Source organism: Galleria mellonella, unplaced genomic scaffold (assembly GCF_026898425.1).
Source record: "Galleria mellonella isolate WM207_F2 unplaced genomic scaffold, CSIRO_AGI_GalMel_v1 utg515, whole genome shotgun sequence".
Taxonomy (NCBI): domain Eukaryota; kingdom Metazoa; phylum Arthropoda; class Insecta; order Lepidoptera; family Pyralidae; genus Galleria; species Galleria mellonella.
Window position 1 is genome coordinate 2,062,886 of NW_026442107.1, and position 22,734 is coordinate 2,085,619.

At 31.7% G+C, this 22,734-nt stretch overlaps 4 protein-coding genes across 4 annotated transcripts; 2 read left to right on the forward strand and 2 right to left on the reverse strand.

Moving 5' to 3' along the window:
* Positions 1-1,350: 1,350 nt before the first annotated feature.
* LOC113522791 (uncharacterized) lies at positions 1,351-2,229 on the forward strand. The gene has a single exon (XM_026908606.3). The coding sequence runs from the start codon at positions 1,524-1,526 to the stop codon at positions 2,169-2,171; it is 648 nt and encodes a 215-aa protein (XP_026764407.1). The 5' UTR covers positions 1,351-1,523; the 3' UTR covers positions 2,172-2,229.
* A 498-nt stretch (positions 2,230-2,727) lies between these two features.
* Positions 2,728-3,991, reverse strand: LOC113522793 (39S ribosomal protein L30, mitochondrial). The gene is made up of 3 exons (XM_026908607.3): positions 3,754-3,991; positions 3,510-3,639; positions 2,728-3,073 (listed from the first exon to the last, which is right to left on the reverse strand). Exons 1-3 carry the CDS (start codon positions 3,864-3,866, stop codon positions 2,777-2,779), a joined length of 540 nt encoding a protein of 179 aa, XP_026764408.1. The 5' UTR covers positions 3,867-3,991; the 3' UTR covers positions 2,728-2,776.
* A 606-nt stretch (positions 3,992-4,597) lies between these two features.
* LOC113522754 (uncharacterized) lies at positions 4,598-9,536 on the forward strand. Its single transcript, XM_026908561.3, has 5 exons — positions 4,598-6,446; positions 6,555-6,615; positions 7,257-7,381; positions 7,530-7,750; positions 8,449-9,536. Exons 1-5 carry the CDS (start codon positions 4,870-4,872, stop codon positions 8,541-8,543), a joined length of 2,079 nt encoding a protein of 692 aa, XP_026764362.2. The 5' UTR covers positions 4,598-4,869; the 3' UTR covers positions 8,544-9,536.
* A 5,198-nt stretch (positions 9,537-14,734) lies between these two features.
* On the reverse strand, positions 14,735-21,710 carry LOC128201496 (GTPase-activating Rap/Ran-GAP domain-like protein 3; the record flags this gene model as incomplete). The annotated part of the gene is given in 12 exon segments (XM_052898651.1): positions 14,735-15,062; positions 15,263-15,389; positions 16,132-16,271; positions 16,844-17,001; positions 17,286-17,407; positions 17,943-18,032; positions 18,688-18,799; positions 19,514-19,627; positions 20,039-20,148; positions 20,697-20,931; positions 20,933-20,964; positions 21,570-21,710. Coding segments are annotated over 12 exon segments (1,463 nt in total), but the record flags the coding sequence as incomplete, so codon positions are not given.
* Between the last annotated feature and the right edge of the window lie 1,024 nt (positions 21,711-22,734).

The window sequence follows — 22,734 nt, forward strand, 5'->3', positions numbered from 1 at the left end:
TAATGAATGAATAAATAAAATAAATGAATAAATATTATAAAAGAACAGCAGCAAAAGTATCCAGCTGTAATCTGTAAAATAACAGTTTCAAATTGGCATAGAATGGCGCTAGAGAAGCATCTAGAATGCAACAAGATTAATACATAATTAAAAGCTTAATTTTTATGTTTAAAAGTTTACTTTTATTTAACACTAATTGATGCCCACGACTTTGTCCGCGTGGTATTTGTTATTCCTTCGATTAACATTTTTAACTTCCTTATTGTTGTGAACTATGTCTGGGAATACTAGATTAAAATTAATAAATGATGTGTCGTTCTCACTTTTTGCCTTAGGTCAAACTGACTTTACTTAAGTAGGTTGTGTACGAAGCTGTATAAGTTACTATAGTTTATATACAGTTTCGTACTATCCCACGGGAACTCTTTAATTTTCCGTGATTAAAAGTATCAAAAATGTTGACAGGGGATGTAAGGTCCAATAGTTTCGGATATTAGCCCGTACAAACAGACATAGAAACAAAAATTAAATAATAATATGGATATGTTCTATTCCACTTCTAACATCTCCCTGACTCGGTTTTTAGTGTTTCTTTTTTCTATGTACAGACATTCTATCTCTACAATTTTATTATATGTATAGACAGAATGTGTTTTGTAAACCATTTTTAATATTTAAATCCCATACATGACGACTTAACTGACGTAATCAGATGGCGAGGATATATGTATAGACAACATTACACATTCATAATATACATTACGTTGTTTTTTTTTATTTTTCTTTTGAAAAATACGCTAAAAAAAAAGAAAGCTTTGCTATTTTTGCTTACTTACTACGTACTTTTAAAAATTATCCACCTAGCGCCACCCTAATTTAACGCCTTTTGATGGTCAATTTTTCATATACACAGGTGGTTCTCCTTATCTACCTCTACCCTCCATAAACTTTTTTTTTAATAGATGATAATGGAATGGTAATCCCGCCTGCGCTATCGCTATACACTGGCGGGGCACCAGTGAGGGATGATAGGTAAAGATGAAGCAGGTCAGTTACTCCACCGTGACGAATCTAACAATAAATCAATCACGATGGTTTTTAGGGGGAACCACGAGGAGGTCGACCTGTCAGGATATATTGCTAGTAATGGGGGTACTAATCACCATTACTAACAATTCCTTCTTCTCCCCCCTCCCTTTCATAGACTTGGAGCTTTGAACCTAACAAACTGTAACAGCTCAGTTCAACTGTCTTCAAAATTCCCAGACAAATTATCATACTGAAGACTAGGCAGCATGGTTTCCGACCTTAGCCTGTTCCATAACAGAACAAACGTACTAAAAAATCAACTGTCGGCTGTCATCTGTCGAATTTAGAATAAAAAAAAATATATTACATACCTTTTAAAATAACCTAGAAATATAAACAAATGTTCTTTAGGGCATTATTTTATTTTAATCCATCTATATTTATTCAAGAAAATAACTAAACATATTGAATTATTGTTTACAAAGTCTTGAAAGATGAATTGTATGCGGTTGTTTAAGTCAATATATCACTGGCCATATCGAGTACCAATCGCAAAATATATTGGACAACATCCTTTTAAATTCTTAGAAACACAAGACAAGTGGAGGGAATCTGATGGTGTATCTAAACGATGGCACTTAATATATAAAGCACCTATGGAAAAGGCCCTCAACTATTTAACTGTATATCTAACATTTTCTACAAGTACTGTTGCCTGTGGAGGTTTATATTACGCCGCATTTGAGTTCGATTTACAAAATTTGAATAATCCAGTTATACTAGGCGAAGATGTGGTCATTGCAGATAGTCCTATAGAGTGTCTAGTTTATGTTGGAGCATTTGTCTTATTTCATGCAGCTGTGAAAATGCTTTTAGCTAAGTATGTAGTGAGAATGTATCAAGATGGGGATAATTACTTAGCTGTTTTTAGAGGAAATTTTTTCAACTCTGTTAAAAAACATCAATTCCATCTAAATGATTTCAAGAAATTGAATCCTACAATAGTAGTATCATGGGGTGATGCAAGATTTGATATTGGAAATAAACATGCAATAATTTTGGAAAATTATTTTAAAACACCAGAACACTTCAACTATTTATTAAACAAAAAAGGTGTTTATAATCCTAAGGATAACGATTAGAAGAAACATATTGTTACACTATTTAATATTTAGTCAATAAAACATAGTTAATTTGAAATTGTGTTTAACTTGGAAACAATTCTCAACATAAATTGTCTATTAAATACATGTTTAAATTGCTGATTTTTTGTAGATTTCACATTTTAAAAGTATAGTATTAAATATAAAAGATATGATTTCTAGTATATTGTATTTTCATGTTTTGAAAAAAATTGTGGAAGTCTTAACTTTAAAATTTCAATGATTTGTATTGGAAAATTATTACAACTAAATATTAAGGCATATTTATATAACAATAAGATGAAGTATAATGCTGCCTCTCTTTCTTTCACATGAATGTTATAAGAAGTGACTAAGGGAACTTAATGGTTGACAAATGGGCAGCAGCATCTCTTTTAAAAAATCTAACTACTAAAACCTTCCAAAGGTAAAGGCCTATATTCAGCAGTGGACAGTAAATAGCTGATATTAATGAAGGTATAATAACAGAAATATTTGTAACTTGAATTTTAATATGTCTAATATTTTAAACACCATTCATGATCAAATGAAAAGATGAATAATAAACATAATTTATTCTATCAACTATTATTGTTTTACATAAATTAAAATCCTCCAGTATATCCATCTACCCATTTTTGCCTGGAGTCCCTCTTAATGGTAGTGGAGTCCATTTTCCTAATATCATTATCAAATTTATCTAATGCTTCTATTTGACTGTTTTGTGGTTCAAGTTTCTTGGTAACAACACATTGTCCATTTTCCTTTAATACTGTATAATTAATGTCTGCTTCAGTTGGTTCTCCATAAGGAAATGTAATAGGTGTTACTTTGATTAGGTGTTTCACTTTCCATAGCCTCATATTATTTTCAGGAATATTCTTTACAATTGCTACACCGGTCTGGAAAAAAGGTTAAGCAGATTTAAAATTTATATTTAGGTAATTTATTGTCAAGACATTTAATGACAGATATACAAGGGATTCGTTTATTAAACTTAATTGGCTACTGTTAAAAATTTGACTTTTTTTGTTATACAAACACTGAGTGGTTAAAATCTGTCCTGTACTAATTAAAATTATGCCATTAATCAAACAGTAGTGGTCCTGGTATAGAATAGGCTATCTACCTTACTTTCCCATAGGTGTATTAAGAAACATCTAAGGGAATTTAAAGCTAAAGACATGGGCAGCAGTATTCCTCTTGAAACATTAGCAAAGCCTAATTGCAGTTGCCAACCTGCCCACTATGCGTGGCAACTTTTGCCAAACCTCTTAAGGGGAGGTCTATGTTCAACAAAGGACAATTAACAGCTGATATGAATCAAAGACTTATTACCCCTTCAAGAATCTTCAGTTCTTCCAGGATCTTCTTGTCCCAGTGCGGAAAATTTTTTGCAGACTTAATTCTTTCAACTCTGAATAACTTTGATGGAGTAATTTCAGGATCCTTGTAAGTTTCTGGATTCCTGAAATTGAATGATAGGTTAAGATACTAATTTGGAATATATGAAATATAATATAATTTATTTTTATAAGGAGTCTGGCCTGAAGATATGAATGACATATGCGACGAACAGTACCTGGGATAATAAACTATACCACCAGGATATCGGATCCCACCAGGGGCTTTGTAACCTTTAAAACGACAATATGAGAGTAATGGATTAAAAGTCTGCAGTAATTGTTTATTCATTTTTAAAAATAAAAGCAAATCTTGTATTGGTGATTATGATAGAAAATAAATAATGTTTATATTCAAATAAATCAAAAACATTTATCTAATATCGCCTGAAGACGGGAATAAGCAGGGTTGCCAGATATAATTATTATGATTTCCTTAATTTTATTACCCAATCATAAACTTTTATTATATTATCTTATCTTATATTCGCATATGGGGTCAGCTAAGCCGTTTATTTTATTAACGAATTTCAATACATTTTTTTTTATAATCACTAACCGTACGACTAAAGAAAAAAATTTTTAACACCTGAATTTTTCATGGCGGTACCTATATTGGTATACTGTATTTTTTACTTAAAATTACGCAAAACATATTTTAGTTGGTAACGATGGCAATAAAAAAAAATGTTTAAAGTGTATGTACGTAGAAAGAGGAAAGTAAGCAAAATATATCAATACTATAGAAAGAGTTGCTATCCTTAATGTATGATAGATGGGTTTTTTCCCCTATATATCTCACTCTAAGATTTATATTAATATTTTAAACAGGAAGGTGATTCTCGTATATAGCTTATTATTATCTATGCAAAGCCGGGGTGAATCGCAAATACTGATAATGTTTATCGAAATTTATATATTTTCTTTTACAAATTTTTCAATATCTTGCTTAATCTATGATATAGTCGTATGTCTATGGAAACCAAAATGGGAACGACTATCAAATGTCAGTATGACATTTCATTCAAAATTAAAAAGTTTGTTAAAGTTTGAATGTTTGGTTTCATATTTTGTATCGTATTTATATAATATAATTGAAACTAAAGTGTTTTTGTTGTTGTTTTTGAGATACTGGATATATTACTTGATATTGGTATATGGTATAGAGAATAGTTAATAGTAAATGTAATATATACCATGTCCATACAAGATTAATTAGGCTTGTTAATATGTGACCAGACAGTTTCATTACCTAATTATTGAAAAGATAAATAATAAGAAAAAATAACTTCTTCATGAAGAAAGTACGCTTTGAAAGTCCTGTAAAAATCTTTGGAAACACAACCATGAATGAATCTGAATGCCATTCTCCACGCCCGTTTATTGAAAAACGTACAAACGTTACAACTGTTGGTTTTTATAATTATCCAAAATTATTACCTTATAGTCTGGACCCATTGGAAAGGTTTGAAAATAGTAATAGTATGCCCTATCCTCATATACAGAAGACTCCTGTAGAAAACTATAAAATCTGTGAGGGACAGTGGTCGTTACCTTCAAATGATTTGGAATTGAGTATGCTTGATGCTTCTAATCATGAGCCTAGGAAGCCATGCCAATATGTACCTATTGCTACTAATAATAATGACAAGAGGCAAAGTATTTTACCAGAAAACATGTTAAAAGTTTTATCATCTGTAGAAAATACTAATATGAAAACTTCTTCGAACATAATTAATGAGGACAACAGTTTTTTTATAAAACGTGGCAATGTGGCTAAAATAAATCATACAAATTCTTTGCAAAAGCAATTCAACAGGTTAAGTTTAGATAAAGAAAATAATCCTATAGCTAGAAAAATGGAATTAATAAAGCCTAGTCTTTTTAATCAAATTCCATTTAAGGATCATGTAAATAATGTATGTATGAAATCTTTTGTTGATACTACTACTACTGCTAATACTGATGTGGGTCATGATTGTAGTTGTCATCATTGTATTAAAATTTCAAAAAATAATATGTGCTCTATGCAACAACAGTCTCACAAGATCATAACCAACCAATGTCAAACAATGAGACATTCAAAAACACCCCAGCTTTGTGCTTGTATAGTTCAATCTTATTCTCCTACTAGATGTACTCATTGCAGTCATTATGTTCCTTTGAATCAACAAGTAACATACAGTTGTAATAGTCAAGAAAATTCAAGACATACTCCTCTAAATATGGTTAATAAAAAAACCTGGGCTATAGAAAAGTATGAATGTGACAATAATGCTAAGAGTATGGAGGTAGAGAAACCTGTTAATTTGAAAGAAAAGAGAGAGCCAACTGTATCAGATTTGTTCAAAATAATTAAACTACAGAATGAGCAATTACAGCTGCTTCAAGAGAAAGTTGACAGGTTTATTTCTATGAACAAAACACCAAATTCTCCAATTGAAAGTTGTTCATCTGAACATATTGCTCTTGAAACTGTTGATTGTGAACAACATAAAATATCAATTGGAGTTATGACAAGTTTTGAAATGGTGAGAACTTCCACTGTAATCAATAAAGAGGTTGTGAAACAAAAAAGTGAAAATGCCCAAATACAATGCAATAGGTCACAGATAAGTGTTAAAGAAGTAATTTCAAAATCACAACCTGTGAATCAAAACTTTTTAGAGGGCATAGCTCCCATTTCCAAGACAGTACAGGTTGAAAGAGATGATTTGCAGTATAAAAATGCATTAAATGGGCTCTCTGAACAAGGTGTAGAGGAAAAAACATTGAATGATTTAAGTTTGCACAATATCCATGTTGATAATGAAATCACCCCTCTCATGTCTCCTGAACAATCTTTATATTTGGATATAAGGGATTATAGCGAGTGAGTTTATTATCTTATTACATATTTAACTTTTATCATATTATTAGATTCTGAAATGTTTATCAAATTATTATAAAAAAAATTTAACAATTGTAAATTTTTTTACAGTTCTGATTGTGGCAGCAATGACCAATCCAATGTAGGATGGACATATTATAATAAAGTAATGGTAAATATAAGAATATTTTGTCAGAAATATATCTCTATATAGTCTATGCACATATAGAGGAGAATATTCATAAAAAATAAAATACAAGTGTTTAACTAGTTAAAAAAAAGGAAAATGTATTTTTATATTTTTATGTATATACGATTCTTTCAGAAAGGCCTTTTGCATAAAATTAAACATTTCAGACTTTGCCATGTTAATTTTGTAACTAATATTAATATCAGTTGTATAAATGAACTTGCAGTGTTTTGGTTTGAAGGAATGGAATATGCCAGTGAAATGACAAGATATGGAGGTATAAAATATCAGTTCTCAGGAATGGCAACACCTGAGGGAAACCTAGGAGTTACAGTGTATTCTGTGATTTTCATAGTCCTGTTCATATCTATAGATGATGATTAGTACTTTTCTTTAAGTGGACTGTCATCTAGTTTGCAATTAAAAGTTGCACAAAAAAAAAAAATAAGCTATTCTACTAATCTATATAAACTATATTCCATTCTTTAACACACACATGTAAATGGAATGTTGCAAGTTTCGAACATGCCCTCTTCTGCAATGTGTAGAAATAATTTGCAATTCTAAATTACACAAAAAAAGCAATAAGCTACTCTACTAATCTATCTTCCATTCTTTAACAGACACATGTAAATGGAATGTTGCAAGATTCAGACATGCCATCTTCTGCTAGTGCAATGTATAGAAACACAAGACAACAATGTGTACAGATGCAAATTGACAAAACGAATGTTAGTGTGACAAAGAGGTAAAGTTATATATTTATATATTATTTGATATTTATATTTTAATCTGAAATTGTTACTAATTTTATAAATGTGAAATTAAATTTATTTGTTACCTCTTGACTTTACTAGTTTTATTATTTAATATATAAATAATTTTGTCAAATTTAGAGTGAAATTTGGCGATGATCCACTTGTTATACATCAACCACATATTTATGCTACCTCTACTGATACAAGTTTGAAGATGAACCAGCTTGCAGCTAAGTACCTGAAAGGTAGAGCCCAACCATTGGCATCTCAACAGCCTATTCCAGTGGCTAAATCTACTGTACCAATTGACATGTCTTTTGCTACAAGGAATTATATGGAGAGACATAAATTATTGCAAGGTATTCATTTATTTTATTTCATTTATATTTATTCAAGGTATACATTTGTCATGTATTATTTTATACTATAGTATACAACTACTAGTTGCAAAAGTACTTAGATAGTTGAATGAATTCCAACCAAGGTTTCTTCTAGAGATTGTATGAAGTTCACCAAGAAGACATGTTAATGTTTCAATTACCCAGTTAATTTAGTAGAGAATAAACACCAAATTTTCAGTTTTATCATGCTCGTATCACACTCCCCTTCCCTTTCACACTTTTAGAAAATTTTTAATTCTCCCTCCCCAACACCCAAGCGACCATTTTTACCTGAAAGTCAAGAAACAGTAATGAATAATGACAATGAAAATAAAATTAAAAAGACATACAGTACATTTGAGAGATAGAGATTCATCATTAAAACATAAATGGGTCGGCAACATATATTTTCCTAGCTTTTTATGTAAATAAAAAAATAATGTTACTTAACGCGTTGTTAGTAGCTCTCTCCCGTTCCTGTAAAGAATCGTAATGTAATGTTTTATAAGACTCCTCTCCAAATTGCTTTACGTAATACATGAACGCCCCCATATACTCGTACTTACTTCGTGACCATAAGAAGATGTTATAATTGACTTGAATTCATACTTTACAAAACTGTGTCGCGACCACAAGAAAGAGAAGTGAACTATTAATTTTGTATACTTTCTTTCCAGGTACACCAGATTTACCAGCTAAATCGCCACCAGTAACTGATTTACCCAAATTTTTAGATATCACTGCTTTAAAGCAACAACCCAAGTTATTGTAAATATGTTGCATATAATAATATGGTTGAATTTACGTAACGAAATAAGAACACAATTCTGAACAGACATTTATTTAAACTTCAGAGAAAATAACAGAGTAAACTCCTAAATTGTATAGGTATAATGTTCTCATCTGTTTTTGGAACAGTCAACATTGATTATATTTATATGTTCAGTATCATTTAATTATACAACTCCGGCTACATTATTAAATATATTTTTATAATTGTTTTACTTTTGTTTTGAATATCACATTTTAGTGGAAACGAGATGTGTTAGTGCAGTAATGAATAGGCCTATGAATCCCAACGTCTTTACAAATATTGAACATTATAATTTTAAGTAATCTTTAATTCATTGTTAGAGGTATTTAAATTTATACAAATTGTACTTCTTTAATAATGATAAACAGAAATTTAACAAAGTATGTTAAAAAGTTAATTTATTTACATACGAAGAAATTTTAGATGTTTAATTTTATACGTAAAAAAAAGTTTGTGCTTTTTTATATTGATGTCACATACACAACTGTATGACATGATTATGTAAGTAAATGAATTTTTGTATGTAATCTATTTTGACTAATTGTTTATTTGTCAATCCCCCTTACTTAGAAAAATTAGCCTACTTACGTTAATTAATGATTAATTTATAAATTTGACATTAAATGTCAAATCCATATAAAAAGACTACACATTATTTAGTGACCGACAATATTTATTAGCATTTGTAAGTAAGGGGGATGCTATTTAAAATTTAAAAGTGACCTCGTAGTCAGTAAAATAATATGATATTTTAGCTACTTCAATATTCTACACAAAAATATCAGTTTTTAATGTTATTTAATGTATATGTCCACAGTAAATTAATATTCACATTGTTTTTCTTTTATTCCTCAAATTAAAACAATACTTCAATTTTATTAAATATCTGTTCGTATATAGATTTATGAAAACTGGACACCAAAATAACAATTAAAATACATACCTTATATATATTAATAGTATTTCTTTCATTATATTATTTAACTTATAAACCGCAAATCCATTGTTTATTATTAAATAGATCTTCTTATGAACTATCAGTTTGGTTCTTCTTCTTTGGTAGATTTACATATTCCGTTCCATAATATCGGTACATATTCTATCGATACATATAAGCTAATCCAGTAGTACTGTGATGTAGTTAATACACAGGACTGGTAACTACTTGCTACTTTTTCATTAAATTGTTTTAATTAACTCCAAAAATATCGTTATCATATTATGGAGTATTTGCCCACGGTACATGGATATATTTATATTTTATGGCAAATAAGCCGATGGTTTACCCGATGGAAAGTATAAGTAAATATGATAATATGAACAGCACGTGGATATGGATTATACTTTGATACTCGCGGTATCCTTTTTGCTTTGTCATTCCTTAGGACTAAGCTTATCTTACGCTTATATACCCAGTAATTGTACTACTATAACCTATTATTTAAACCAAAACAACCTTGTAAGTACAGCTGCTTGGAAATTGTTAAAAATACAGAATACTAGTCGAAATTGCTAGCAATATACCCAGTCAGGTTGACCTCTCCGTGGTCCCCCCGCTGGAAACCATCGGTCTGAATTCCAGGTGTATTCATCACAATGGGCTAACTGAACTGTTTTTTTATTCTCACCTATTATCGCTCACTGGTGACTCGCCAGCGTATATTGTATGCGCAGGTGAGATTACCATTTCATTATCTTCCTTTGACAAAAAAAAAAAAACTTAGAAATCATAGTTCTGTGTACATACAACACAGCATACATAGTACAGAAATATTAGTCACAACCATAATGTTCGCGACATTATTTGTATATATCGTAATTTATAGTTGTTAAGTCCTAGTTAATCGTTTTGTATTCTGTTATTTTATATAGATTTGCATAGATTTAAGATAGTGTAAGTTAAATAAAGTATTTCTTTGTGTGTTGTCATTATTACCTACGAATAGAAATAGAAATTGTAACAATAAATAGAATTAAGAAATTGTAAATTGCAATAAATAGACGCTATAGAGTACCGATCTGAAGAGACACGCGTCTCGTTCATTCTCGCCCCGTCCCGCTCGCACAGATCGCTAACGCGAGTTGGAAACGTTATCATGCGAGCGGGCGGGTATAAAGATAGGCCGCCTCTCGTCGAGCGGCATTCGCTTCCGGGCAGCGACGCACTACACTCGAGAAGAAATAGGACAAGAAGAAAAAATACTCCTTCAGACGGTACCGGAGGCTTCAGAATAGTAATCCCTGTGTTTCACTCCAGCCTGAACCAACGCCCCTACAGTCCACGCTCACCGTACGGCAGTCCACACCGCACACATAAAAATAAATGAATTTATTCTTACGGTATATCTGTAACATACTCTATTCTATTATAATGACACATGACTGGTAAACGATGATAAATATATGTACCAACCATGAATCAAGATGATGATAAATCGATTGCAAAGACAATGATCAAAATCGGTTTTGAATTAGCAAAGATGTTGCGTAAAGTAGATACATGAAGAACTTCCTCTTAGATGTCTCTTAAAAAAAATTGTTATTTAACATTTGTGTAAAGACACAATTAAAATGGTAACTTTTTAATTTAATAATACGTTTCTCCAAGGAACTGCAGCCAACAACTTCAGCATAATAAGTTTAATATCTGTATCGTCAAATATCTAACGATTCTTTCTACACACATTTATAACAATAGAGAAATCAAGCAGGGTACCTAATTATTTAAAATCGTTTACCAGCCTATCTACCACCAAAATTTTTCCGAAATTTTCGAGCTGATATAAAAAAAAACTTGGTGTTAAAGTTATGAAAAAGTGCTGACAAAATGGTACGATTTTGATCGTTCGAAGACTATGAAACTTGTTTCATCGTACGCACGAAATTCGGGTTCGAAATTTCGGAATTAGTTTTTGTGATAGACCTCCAGGTCACGGGTAGTAAATACGCGTATATCAGAAGTAACATCTAATGCACCTACCTATTTGTATTTTTTTCACTACATCTTATTTACATTGAAGATAAAACTTGTATTAACACTTAAATAAGGTTTCAATTCTCTTGCATCGCAAAATATTACAGTTTTATATTATTAAAATCTAGAAAGATAACCAAATAATTGGATGGCACTTCTTTTCTGGTATCGAATAGACGTTAAACAGATAAAACGATACAATCTTATTTTGTAACACTAGAAACAACTAGATATTTATACATCACTTTTTGTCTTACATTTCGCTCTTTGAGTAGAACGTTCAATATGAGATTCCGTTTAAAATCTAGTTACTTAATATATTTATGTATATATAGACATCAGTATTACAGTAGTATCTGTAGGCATAGTACAGATCAGAAGGTATACTCTGGTAGATGGTAAAATATTTGAGTAGGTGTTTTTTTGCGTAAATGAGTTAATTTTTTTTTTATCTATCTAAATCAGTTTGTTAACTAAACAAAGATAAATTTATGAATAGTATTTTTTTTTCTGATTTTACTTTGTCTAATATTTGCTAAATATTTGGTATTACAAGTAATGAAATGGTATAAAAATTATACATTTTCAATGATAAGAAAACTGGCAGTGTCAATTAGAGATAACTTCGTTCACATTATAATAACATAGAACATAGGCTTCTCCCATAGACTCCTATATAGAATAGTCTTAATCCATCTGTATAACTTTTTGCATCCGTTAACATTTGAGCTCTTTGATGCACCTTGGAAGGTCCTTCTTAATTTATTGAGTCTCCGTCTGATGTTTACGGGTTTAATTCTCGTATAATATAAATATTTGTATCCGTGCATTTATGTCTACATTTTTGAGAGTTTTTTTCATAATACTACGATACCTAGCCACATTGCTCTGAGTGAATACAGGAATAGTATGGGTCTACAGGGTCCATAAATGCAATCGATCAATCAATTGACATAAATGTATAATTATATATTTAATATTATTATGTTATGTATATAATTATGTATTGTTTTTTTTGTCTGTTTGCTTATTATGTTGCAGAGTCAATTATATTTTCTATTATATCTGTCTAGCCATATGGTGTTAAGCCCGCCATTTACACTGTCTAGGTGTATTTAAGTGAATAAATAAATAAATAATTGTTTCTTATTGCCATTGCAATTCAATGCTTGTTGGCTAAGCATAGTACTGTTGTCTCATGGAGTAATTAAATTTATTAACAGTATTTACCATCACCAGAGAATTAATGGGGCATAAATAGATAAAATTTTTTGTATATAGAATCGAAACATTGACCATTGAGGTCTTTTGAAAAAATTATTAGACCACGACGCTCTTTTAAAATAATATTTCTCTACAACAAACATGTAATAACTATAGGGTAAAATTGGAAACATTAGGATCCTTTTAAAGATGTGTTTTAATATTTTTTTCCCAAAGAAATATGGGTTGATAAACGACAAAATATTTTCGACCTTCCCTTAAAGATGGTGCATGCAGCTGTTAATATGGGAGGCTAAAATTTTTTGGTACTTTTAATTGATTAATTTTATTCTAATTTAATGGTAGAACACTGCCTGAAAAGGATGCTACGATATCGATCTCACCCTGTATATAGAAATTAATTCCACGATATTTTATGTTTATTCTGATAGATAGTTCTACATCATCGTATATAACATTGACATCACCCATTTATCACATTTTTACTAATATTAAAATCATTCATATACTCCATCTAATTTACAAGAACATTTATCTAATAATAATCCGACTACAAATTTTAGCATAATATCTTTTTTATAGGTATACTTAGAGTTGCCATCTGCCCGCATTTCTCGGGCTTTGTCCTCGTTTGAAAGGTGTCCGTGATACTCTAGTTGATTGATATATTAGAAATTATCAATCACTTCGTTGACGTTAAATAATCGTCGAAAATATTGATATTACTTTTCTAGTTAAATAAAGCAGAGGCAGTAACAAAAAATATTGTTGATCGTTGGTTAATTGGCTTTTACATAATAAAAAATTTGCCACAAATACTGATTCACAGTATTTATTAGCGACCACAAACTAATTGCAAGATGCATAGTCAGGATTTTGTATTAGGAATCTTTTAAAGTCTGCATTTAAATTTTTAATTTCTGAATCAGCTTTATATTTTCTATTCTAATAGTTGTGTTTACTGATTTGCTGTTTTATTTTTTTCAGATGGCAACTCTAGTATACCTAGGATAGTGGATGTTGATATAAGGACGGAGTATACTCCGTCCTTAAGATATCAACATCCAAAATTTTGTTTATCAACATTTAAAACCTATATAACTGAGTTTATATTTTAAAATTGTGCACCTGGTTCCATTTACTAATAATAGGCAAATAATAGGGTATATGCCGACTACTTTTGGTACCTGTAGGTAGGTAGATATTTTAAGTAATAAACACAGAAATGGAATATCTATAAATACCATAGATGTCAAGAGTAGTATAATTAAAACTGGTTTCCGTTATTTGTCAAATTTCAAACAAAAAATATGTTAAAACACCACATACTTTGCCTTTACACTTTCATATACGTACATATTTATCACGCCTGTGTCTCATTAGGGTAGGTGGATACAATGTTACGCCAAATGCTTCGATTTAAACAGACCTCTTTCGCTTCTTTCATATTCATTAATCTTTTCATATACGCTCGTTGGTTAAACGTACTTTAAATTTGACCCTTCCTCAGCACGTTGTCTATTTGATCAACATACGTACTTTTATGACGGCTCCTACCGACATCTCCACTCATTCGTGCTCGATAAATCTCTTACGTAATTCTTCTTTCATCCATCCTCTCTAAACGACCAAACCAACGCAACATTATCTTTTCGAATTTTGTCACTACATCGTCTCTGAGTCCACATTTCTCTCGAATCCCAATATTTTTCACTCTATCTTTTCATGTAATACCACACAATTTTTTTTAAAGTTCTTATCTCTGCAGTATTTATCTTGATTTCATGTTTCTTTTGTCATGCCCACGTTTCATTTTCATACATAAGTGTTGGTGTTAGTACTCTCTGAATTATGGCAAGGTAACATTTACTCGATATATTTTTAAGATATATATTTTATTCCTTTTTTTATAACATAATTCTACAATTTCAGTGATACGTTAGTAAAAACCTTGTTAAGTATATAAGTTACATTTTAATGCAATAAGAAATATATACATATATAAACAAATAATAATTCAGAAATCATTAAGAGAAAATACAGACGTTGCTAAGTTTATGGGAAGCACCCTCTTAATAAAAGACTTCAGTCAATATATTCTTTGGCTTCTAAATTCAAAATACAAGTATTTTATAGAACGTTAAGACATTGCTAGCAGGCATATACCCTTTTATTATTGTGGGGAATGTCTGCTTGTTTATAATGTTTCGTCGTCGCCTCCGCCCCTCGATTTGCTGTCCAATCTCAATTCTGCTAGCCTTTGCCGGATACTGTTTGGCCTATAATAAATTAGTTGTAATTAATTATAAAAGCAAAATATTAATTAATGGTCACAGACAATCAGGTACTTTTAAAATACCAGTACGGCAAATTGTTTAAATTCAGTTGAGTTATTAGTATATATTGCTTTTTGTACCGGTATTTTGGCTCCGGTAGTAAATATAAAACATAGCTAGTAAATAGATAAATTAGTGCGTACCTATGTGAGAAGTAGGAGGTGACGACTTGGTCCGCCGACACAGACTGACGCTGGTACGCGCCGGCGCTCAGGTTGCTCTGTGGGATCTTGTAGATCCGCACGCATCGGCCGCTGTTCTCTGGCAACACTGTGAACATAGATATAATGTAGTCATATACCTGTTTGTTGTAGTATGATATTAAAGATTTTATTTAAGGCGATAAGAAATAATGATGATAAAAAAATTATTAAATATAAATAAATTTATTTCGTTACTTCTTGCAAGAAAAGGTTAGTGTCACTTTTCACATAATAATACATAATGCCTTGCTTATACAAGTGCATGTATTGTACATAGTATATTTTGTACATGTACATTAGTTTTTATCTACAATTTGTACTTTTTCTGCACTAGATTTATTAATCTTTCTATTGAAAAAAAAACTCAAAAACATTCAAAAAATATTTTACATAACTAAAAAACAATTTGCATTTATTTTAAACATGGAAAATATAGCTGGTAATATACTTATACCCAAAAGAAGGTCAGACCTGTTTTATGGTATATAGGCATGTTCCGTAATACGTAAAGAATACATATATATATATATATATATATATATATATATATATATATATATATATATATATATATATATATATATATTATAAAGTAGCTGATTAGATAAAGGTTAATTGTCCCTACCATCACTATATATAATATACGATTATCAAAACTATCTTATCTCCTATTTTTTAAGTTGAAGGGAATGATACACATTTATAAAATTTCATTAAAATTAATTGAACGAGAAATTTCGAAATCAATGATGATCGTGACACGAGACCTTTGTACTAATATATTTAACAAAATAAATTATATGATTTACCGTGTGGCGAACTTGGCGGTGATATAGGCGCCATGCGCTGTAGTGGTGGTCGGATGTTCTCTTGTTCTGAAGATATAGAGCTGCTTCTGCTAGAGGCCGAGTTGTTCTCAGGCGTCCGGTTGTTCTGGTTGGATTCGGTCCTGCTCAAAGTTTATTGTTATTTAACACATTTTAATATGAGATAGAGTGGGCCGTCCCTTCCTTTCCCGTGAGTGTTTTAAGAGGGGACTAAGGGAACTTAATTGTCGAGGGATGGACAGCAGCATTTCTCTTTAAGTATGACCAAAGTCTAATTGCGGTGCCAACCTAGTTGGTTTTTAATACCAACTCATGTTGATATTAAATAAAATACATTAAATAATTGCATATCTAATTTGTGGTTATATTACTTAAACGATACAAAAATAAACATCTCTACAAATAAATGCGAAATAAAAAAAAAAACTTAAATTTAAGATGTAATTTCAAATTCATCATCATCATCATATCAGTTGTTATCCATCCATTGCTGAATATAGGTTTCGTCCGTAAGGGAGGAATGGGGGAACTTGTCAGCAGTTGTCACGCTTGGCAGGCTGGCAACCACAGTTAGGTTTTAGTGGTGTTTTTAGAGGGACAGCGTTGCCCATTGCTCGACAATGAAGTTCCCTTAGTCGCCTCTTACAAGACCCACTTATTTGATGTAAACACGAGCAATTAAAAATTGACTGACTTATCATTGTCGTCCTCGTCGAGTGAGTAGGGCGGGTGCGGGGGCAGCGGTTGCTTAGCGGCCGCGTGCCGCGCCAGCTCATACTCGTGCAGCAGACTCGAGTCCAGCTCGCGGCTCAGCGGCACGTACTCTGGCGCGCACGCCACGTAGAATATGTCCTGGCGTTAATGCTATTCATCAGTATTGTTTATTTTTAAACATTGTACACTTATTATTAACAATACAAACACGAGGACCGGAATTGATTCGGGTCTGGGTGTGTTTGAAACGATTTTGATGCTATTTCTATAGAACTAATTTTAACGTAAAAAGAAATTATGAAATAGTTTACAAATAACCGAGATATGAGGTAATAAATATAAAAAAATTCAACCGAAATGAGAATCTCCTTTTCGAAGTCGGTTAAAAATATAAATATGACTGTCTCTGCCTATCTACTCACCCTTCTTCCACAAAGTAACTTCAGTCCGGGAATACAGGCCGCGTGTACAAGGGACCCGTTGGCTACTAATCGTATTTCTAACAAGTCTTCAGCGAACGCCATTATGTAAGGGAATGCACACACTGAAACAAGGAAAATAGCTAAGTATACATGTAAGTAGTATAGTATTATATATACACAATGTGATAGTGGGCGTATCCAGCTAAGTACTTTTCAATTTAATTAAATAGGATTTAGCTATTAAAACTGATAAATAACAAATTTTATTTCGAAAGTCTAAATTGTTACGTTATCACTGCGGATGAGCCACGATTTTTTTTAATTAAAAAAAATCCTAATCAGACTAGTATTGTTAAGGGGAGATTTGATCTCATTATTTTCATTAGTACACTTGTGTGAACCGGGCATTTTTTAAAGGATTACAACCATTGGTATTAAGTTTATTTTAGCTTAGCTTATTTTAGGAGGCGACCTGCCCCTTAAAAGGGCGCATATGCACTTTTAGACATGTTTTTGTGACGTTCCTGATCCTAGAGTGGGTAACGGACAATTATGGACTGGGCACAGTCCACTCTGCCACTTTTAAATCTTCTTGGGATTATTTATCAAATAAATAAGAATTATTATTATACAGGAAGATAAAAATGCTATAATTACCAACAGCTGCGGGCACGGTTGTCCAATGAAAGTCGTATTCACCGTCACTCTCGAGCCCCTTACTGGTCAACCTTTCAAAATGACACGTATCTGAAAGGAAAGTTCATTTTATCGTATCTACTTGCTGTAATAATGCAGCTTTGCTGCATCAACTAGTGTTTAAAAGTTTACACCACTTATATAAGTAACGGTGTTGTCCCGGTACAGATTGGGCCACCGCTTATTTCCGGTGGGTGTCGTAAAAGGCGACTAAGGGAACTTAATGATCGAGGGACGGGCAACAGTGTTCCTTTTAAAACATCACCAAAGCCTAATTGTGGTTGCCAATCCAACAGCCAAGCATGGTAACTATTGGTAAAACTCTCTTTAAGGGGGAGGCTTTTTCATGTTCAGCAGTGAGCAATTAACGGCTGATATGATAATGATGATATAAGTAGAAATAAAGTTAGTTAATGAAATTTATTATAAGCATTACGAAATAGTATTTTTTCGTCATTCTACCGCCTAATTCGAAATACAATTTGAGTTGAAAAGAAGGCAAGAAACTCCATGCTTGTTTTGTTCAAACAAAAGTTGATTTTAAGTGTAAAATTAATCTTACTAAGATAAATGTAAAGTTTAAGTGTTTGTTATTCAATAACACTTTAACGCTTGAATGAATTCGAATGAAATGTTGTACACAGATTATATTTATTCTAGATTAACAATTAGAATTGTCTACTATTATTTAAAATTGTATACTTACGGTTATAACATAAAACTATTTGTCCATCCCTTTCATCACCGATGTGTAGTGCGTTGACCAGTGTGCCTCGGCGAGGTCCACTATCCTCAGAGTTTTCTACACGTTTTACAGACTGTAATATTTGCGTGAGAATATCATGAGATTATGAACTTTATACATTTAAAAAATAAATATCATATACAACACTTTTTTTACGACTAGAAGAATAATATTGTTTTTTTTTTCAAATTTTATAATATAATAATTAATATACAAGTTCTCACAATTCGTTCCGACCGACGACGGTACGCTTCCGTACACAGTAATTTCCCTGCCATATCTCATCCTTCAAACCGAAACGCTGTAGCTATATGAAAATATCTGATCAAACAGAAAGTAATTTATTTATATAATGCTGATCGGTAGAGACCTTTGTCATATTTATTTTTTATTATCCCGCCCTGCTACTTGGAATGTATATACAAAAGAAATAGAATTGCTGTAGATAAAGCACGAAGAGTTTTAGATGTTATACTGTATTTCAGAAAAACATTCGGCAAGAAGCTTCACGTTTCGTATTCCTTGAAGAAAACTTTCTCGTTTAAAATATTAAATTTCGGGTTGACATACTTCATTAGAATGGAGAAGTCTATGTACATAATAATCACACGATGAATTATATCTTTACTAGTTATGAACAGATTTTAATATATTTTTTTTATATTTCAATAAGGTTTACTCCCGTGTTAGTACCATATACCTTTTGTCATGTTGAAGTTGTAGTTTTATGGTGGTGCAAAATCTTAATTTGTGGATTAATTTTATTGTGGAAAAAACAATAACATACTTGTCCAGCACTCGTTTCTAGGACTTCCCAATGGTGCTTGTAACCAACTACCATCGTTGCTACTTCCCCGTCCATTAGTTTAATCAATACAGGCGATTCGCTTAGTTGAATGTCCTGAAAATAAGTTGAAAATAACTTCTACTATCGAATACCACGGATTCCATAAGTACACATGAAGCAATTCGCCGTTTCATTCCCATGTAAACTGCTAAAGAAGCTCCATCCTATCATTATCATTTATACTACTATTCCTCATTGGTCATACAAGTGCAAACCCATCTTGTGATAAAAATAAATATATATAAAAATATATTGTTAAATCTATACTTTGTTGACTGTTATTTATACATTCATCATTACCTATATTTATTCATTTCCAACTAATTACATATAAAATAAAAACTAATTCTAATACACGATTTCCATATAAAAGGATCGAAGTTAAATGAATGGTACAAATAGTATTACGAAAACTAAATGCATTAAATAGCACAAGTAGAAGGTATTCTTAAAGTGTATACTTACTTTGATATGTGTGTATTCGAAACCCATTTCATTATCAGTCTTTGATTCTTCCGTCATAAGCATCACCCTTCTACCAACAGCCACCGCAAGGATAGTTTTACCATTTTCACCTAAAAAATATTCAAGTGATAGTTAAGGTATATCGATGTAATTCAAGGATATGTAAGTGTTGGCTGGCAACACAAATTTTTTTTTATAATAGCAACATTTTTGTCCTCCCGCAATAAACGCCAACAGTGTGTTTGCGATTCCGTATTTTTTACAAATATTTTTATTCTTCACATTGACATTTTAAAAAAGTTACAGTTCACAAAAACTACTTCTTCTACTAACTGTAGTATAATTTTTATCTGACAAAATAAGCAAACAATTGATGGTCAGTTTAAGAGTCTAATACGTTACAATACCTTGAGCGGTGCAGATTGTCTAATGCTCAAAATCGTCTATTACTTATTTTTCTCCAAAATTTATTTATTATGTGCTAATTTGTAATTATATATATAATATAATTACAAATTTAATTAAATGTTTAAATTTATCATGCACTCACAAAAACAAATGTTTGTTTTGTCGAACTTGGGAATCAAAACCACAACTATATAAAATGCTACACCATACAGCACTAGTAAATACACTTGCCGTAGTAAAAGCTATGTACCTGACTCAAGTAGGTCAAAATAGTGTGCAGTTTTCGTGCGCGGCAGACGCGCATGTTTGCAATCCTGCAAAGGGCGCATGGCCCATGCGCCGGCGCACAGTTCCGGCAGCGGCAGCGCATACAGACCCGCGCCTCCTGCGCCGCCCCCCGCAGTCCCACTGGGGCCCAGTACGCGCGTTCCCACGCGGAACAACCCAGCACGCTCACTCACACGTGCTGCGCGGACGCAACCCTCCCCACCGGAGGACTACTCGGGTTGTGCCGCTTTCTGAGACCAGGGAGCTTATAAGCGTTTAAAACATATCACTTTTAGACATTATATATTATTATTATATATTAATTTATCCTGCAAATTAGTATTAAATCATAGACAAAATGAAACAGTTTTTTTTAGTCGCATGACCAAAACCTATCAAGTTTTGAAAAGTTGTTAATAAACTCTTTAAGCATCTGTAAAAATAATGGTCTGGTCTTCAAGCTAAGGGCCTTCAATACACCTTAGTACCTAAGACGACCATTTAGACTAAGCAACTAGAATTAACAGATCCATATTAATTTAGAAATAGTTTCCGTAATTCGTTGGATTGAAAATCAAAACTTCCAAAAGCTCAATCAAGCATACGTCAGTAACTACCAAGAAGACTGTAAGGGCAGATTACTGCAAAGATTTATGTATAAAGTTTTATTTTTATTAGTGATAATATTTATAAGTATCATAGAGAATTTTACAATTGTTTTGAAGTGTTTATACTTAGGTTGATTACCCACATTATGAAAAGTAGTTTGACATGATAAATGTTTTGTAAAACTAATGTTTTGTATTATTAAGAAGTTTGACCATAACAACTACAAGTATTTATTATGTAGATATACCTTCTAATATATAAGTATTGGAAGTAGTTGATAGTAGCAATCGTCCTTCAGTCATTTGTTCTGCACAAACCGGTGTGGCAGGTAACGGTGCTGCGCGCCATACACGACCTTCCCAAGGAGCTCGACGAGAACCACCAGATCCTTTAATTTATTGGAAACAATTGTTTAAGATGTAGATAGGTATTTAAAGGATAATTAATCTAATAAATATTAAAAATATTTAAGATTAATTATTCTCTAAGTGCTATCCTTAATCTATAATTCGCTTAGAAGAAACATGAAAGTAAAGTAAATGTTGCAGAAATAAAAAAAATTGAGTACTATGCAGTGTATCATTAAAAACAATAATTTAATATAATAAACAATAATATAATAAATATTAATGGGAAATAAGGTGATTAGAGAGAAGCGTGTCCAGAAAAAATTATGCAGTGACAAAGGGAAAAACAATAAGGATAAAGGACTCTATATGTGTTTATTTGGTTATATTGAAAGGATGGATGAAACAATAATTATGAAAGGGTTAAATCGATAGCGAATCAGTGAAGGGGTCGGTAGGTTGAAGGTATTTCGACCAAATAGGTAATATGCTGAAAAACTGGCGAACTGGTATGAATAGATTGATGAATGTAGAAGTCAAAGAGGTCAGTATAAATCGGACATTTTGGGGTTCCATTGTTTTTGTTTACGCCAATGGGAGATAGGCGCGTTATGTATATGTATATATGGACATTTGTTATATAGAATAGGGATAATTCTAATTAAAAAGAAAATTTAAAAGTCAATAAAAGTTCAATAGATTGACAGTGAAGATATAAATAAATAGTGAAGGAAACAAAAAAGTAACTACTATAGATATACCCGTAGAGCGACGATCTCAAATGTGTGCATCATATTAGTGGTTGCAGATAGCTCAGGTGTATTTGCTATTTCCAGGTTGTCTTTTTTTTATACAACTTAGAATGACAAACAAGCTGACGGCCTACCTGATGGCAAGTGATAACCTTCGCCTATAGACATGAACAGTACCATGGACATAATAGAGTATACTGTTAAGCCCATGATACCCCCCATGCATTGCCATTCCTGAGGACTCAGATGTTATTCCTCTGTACCCTGTAAATTCACGCCATATCCAAAACACAGCCATGCAAACACAATTATA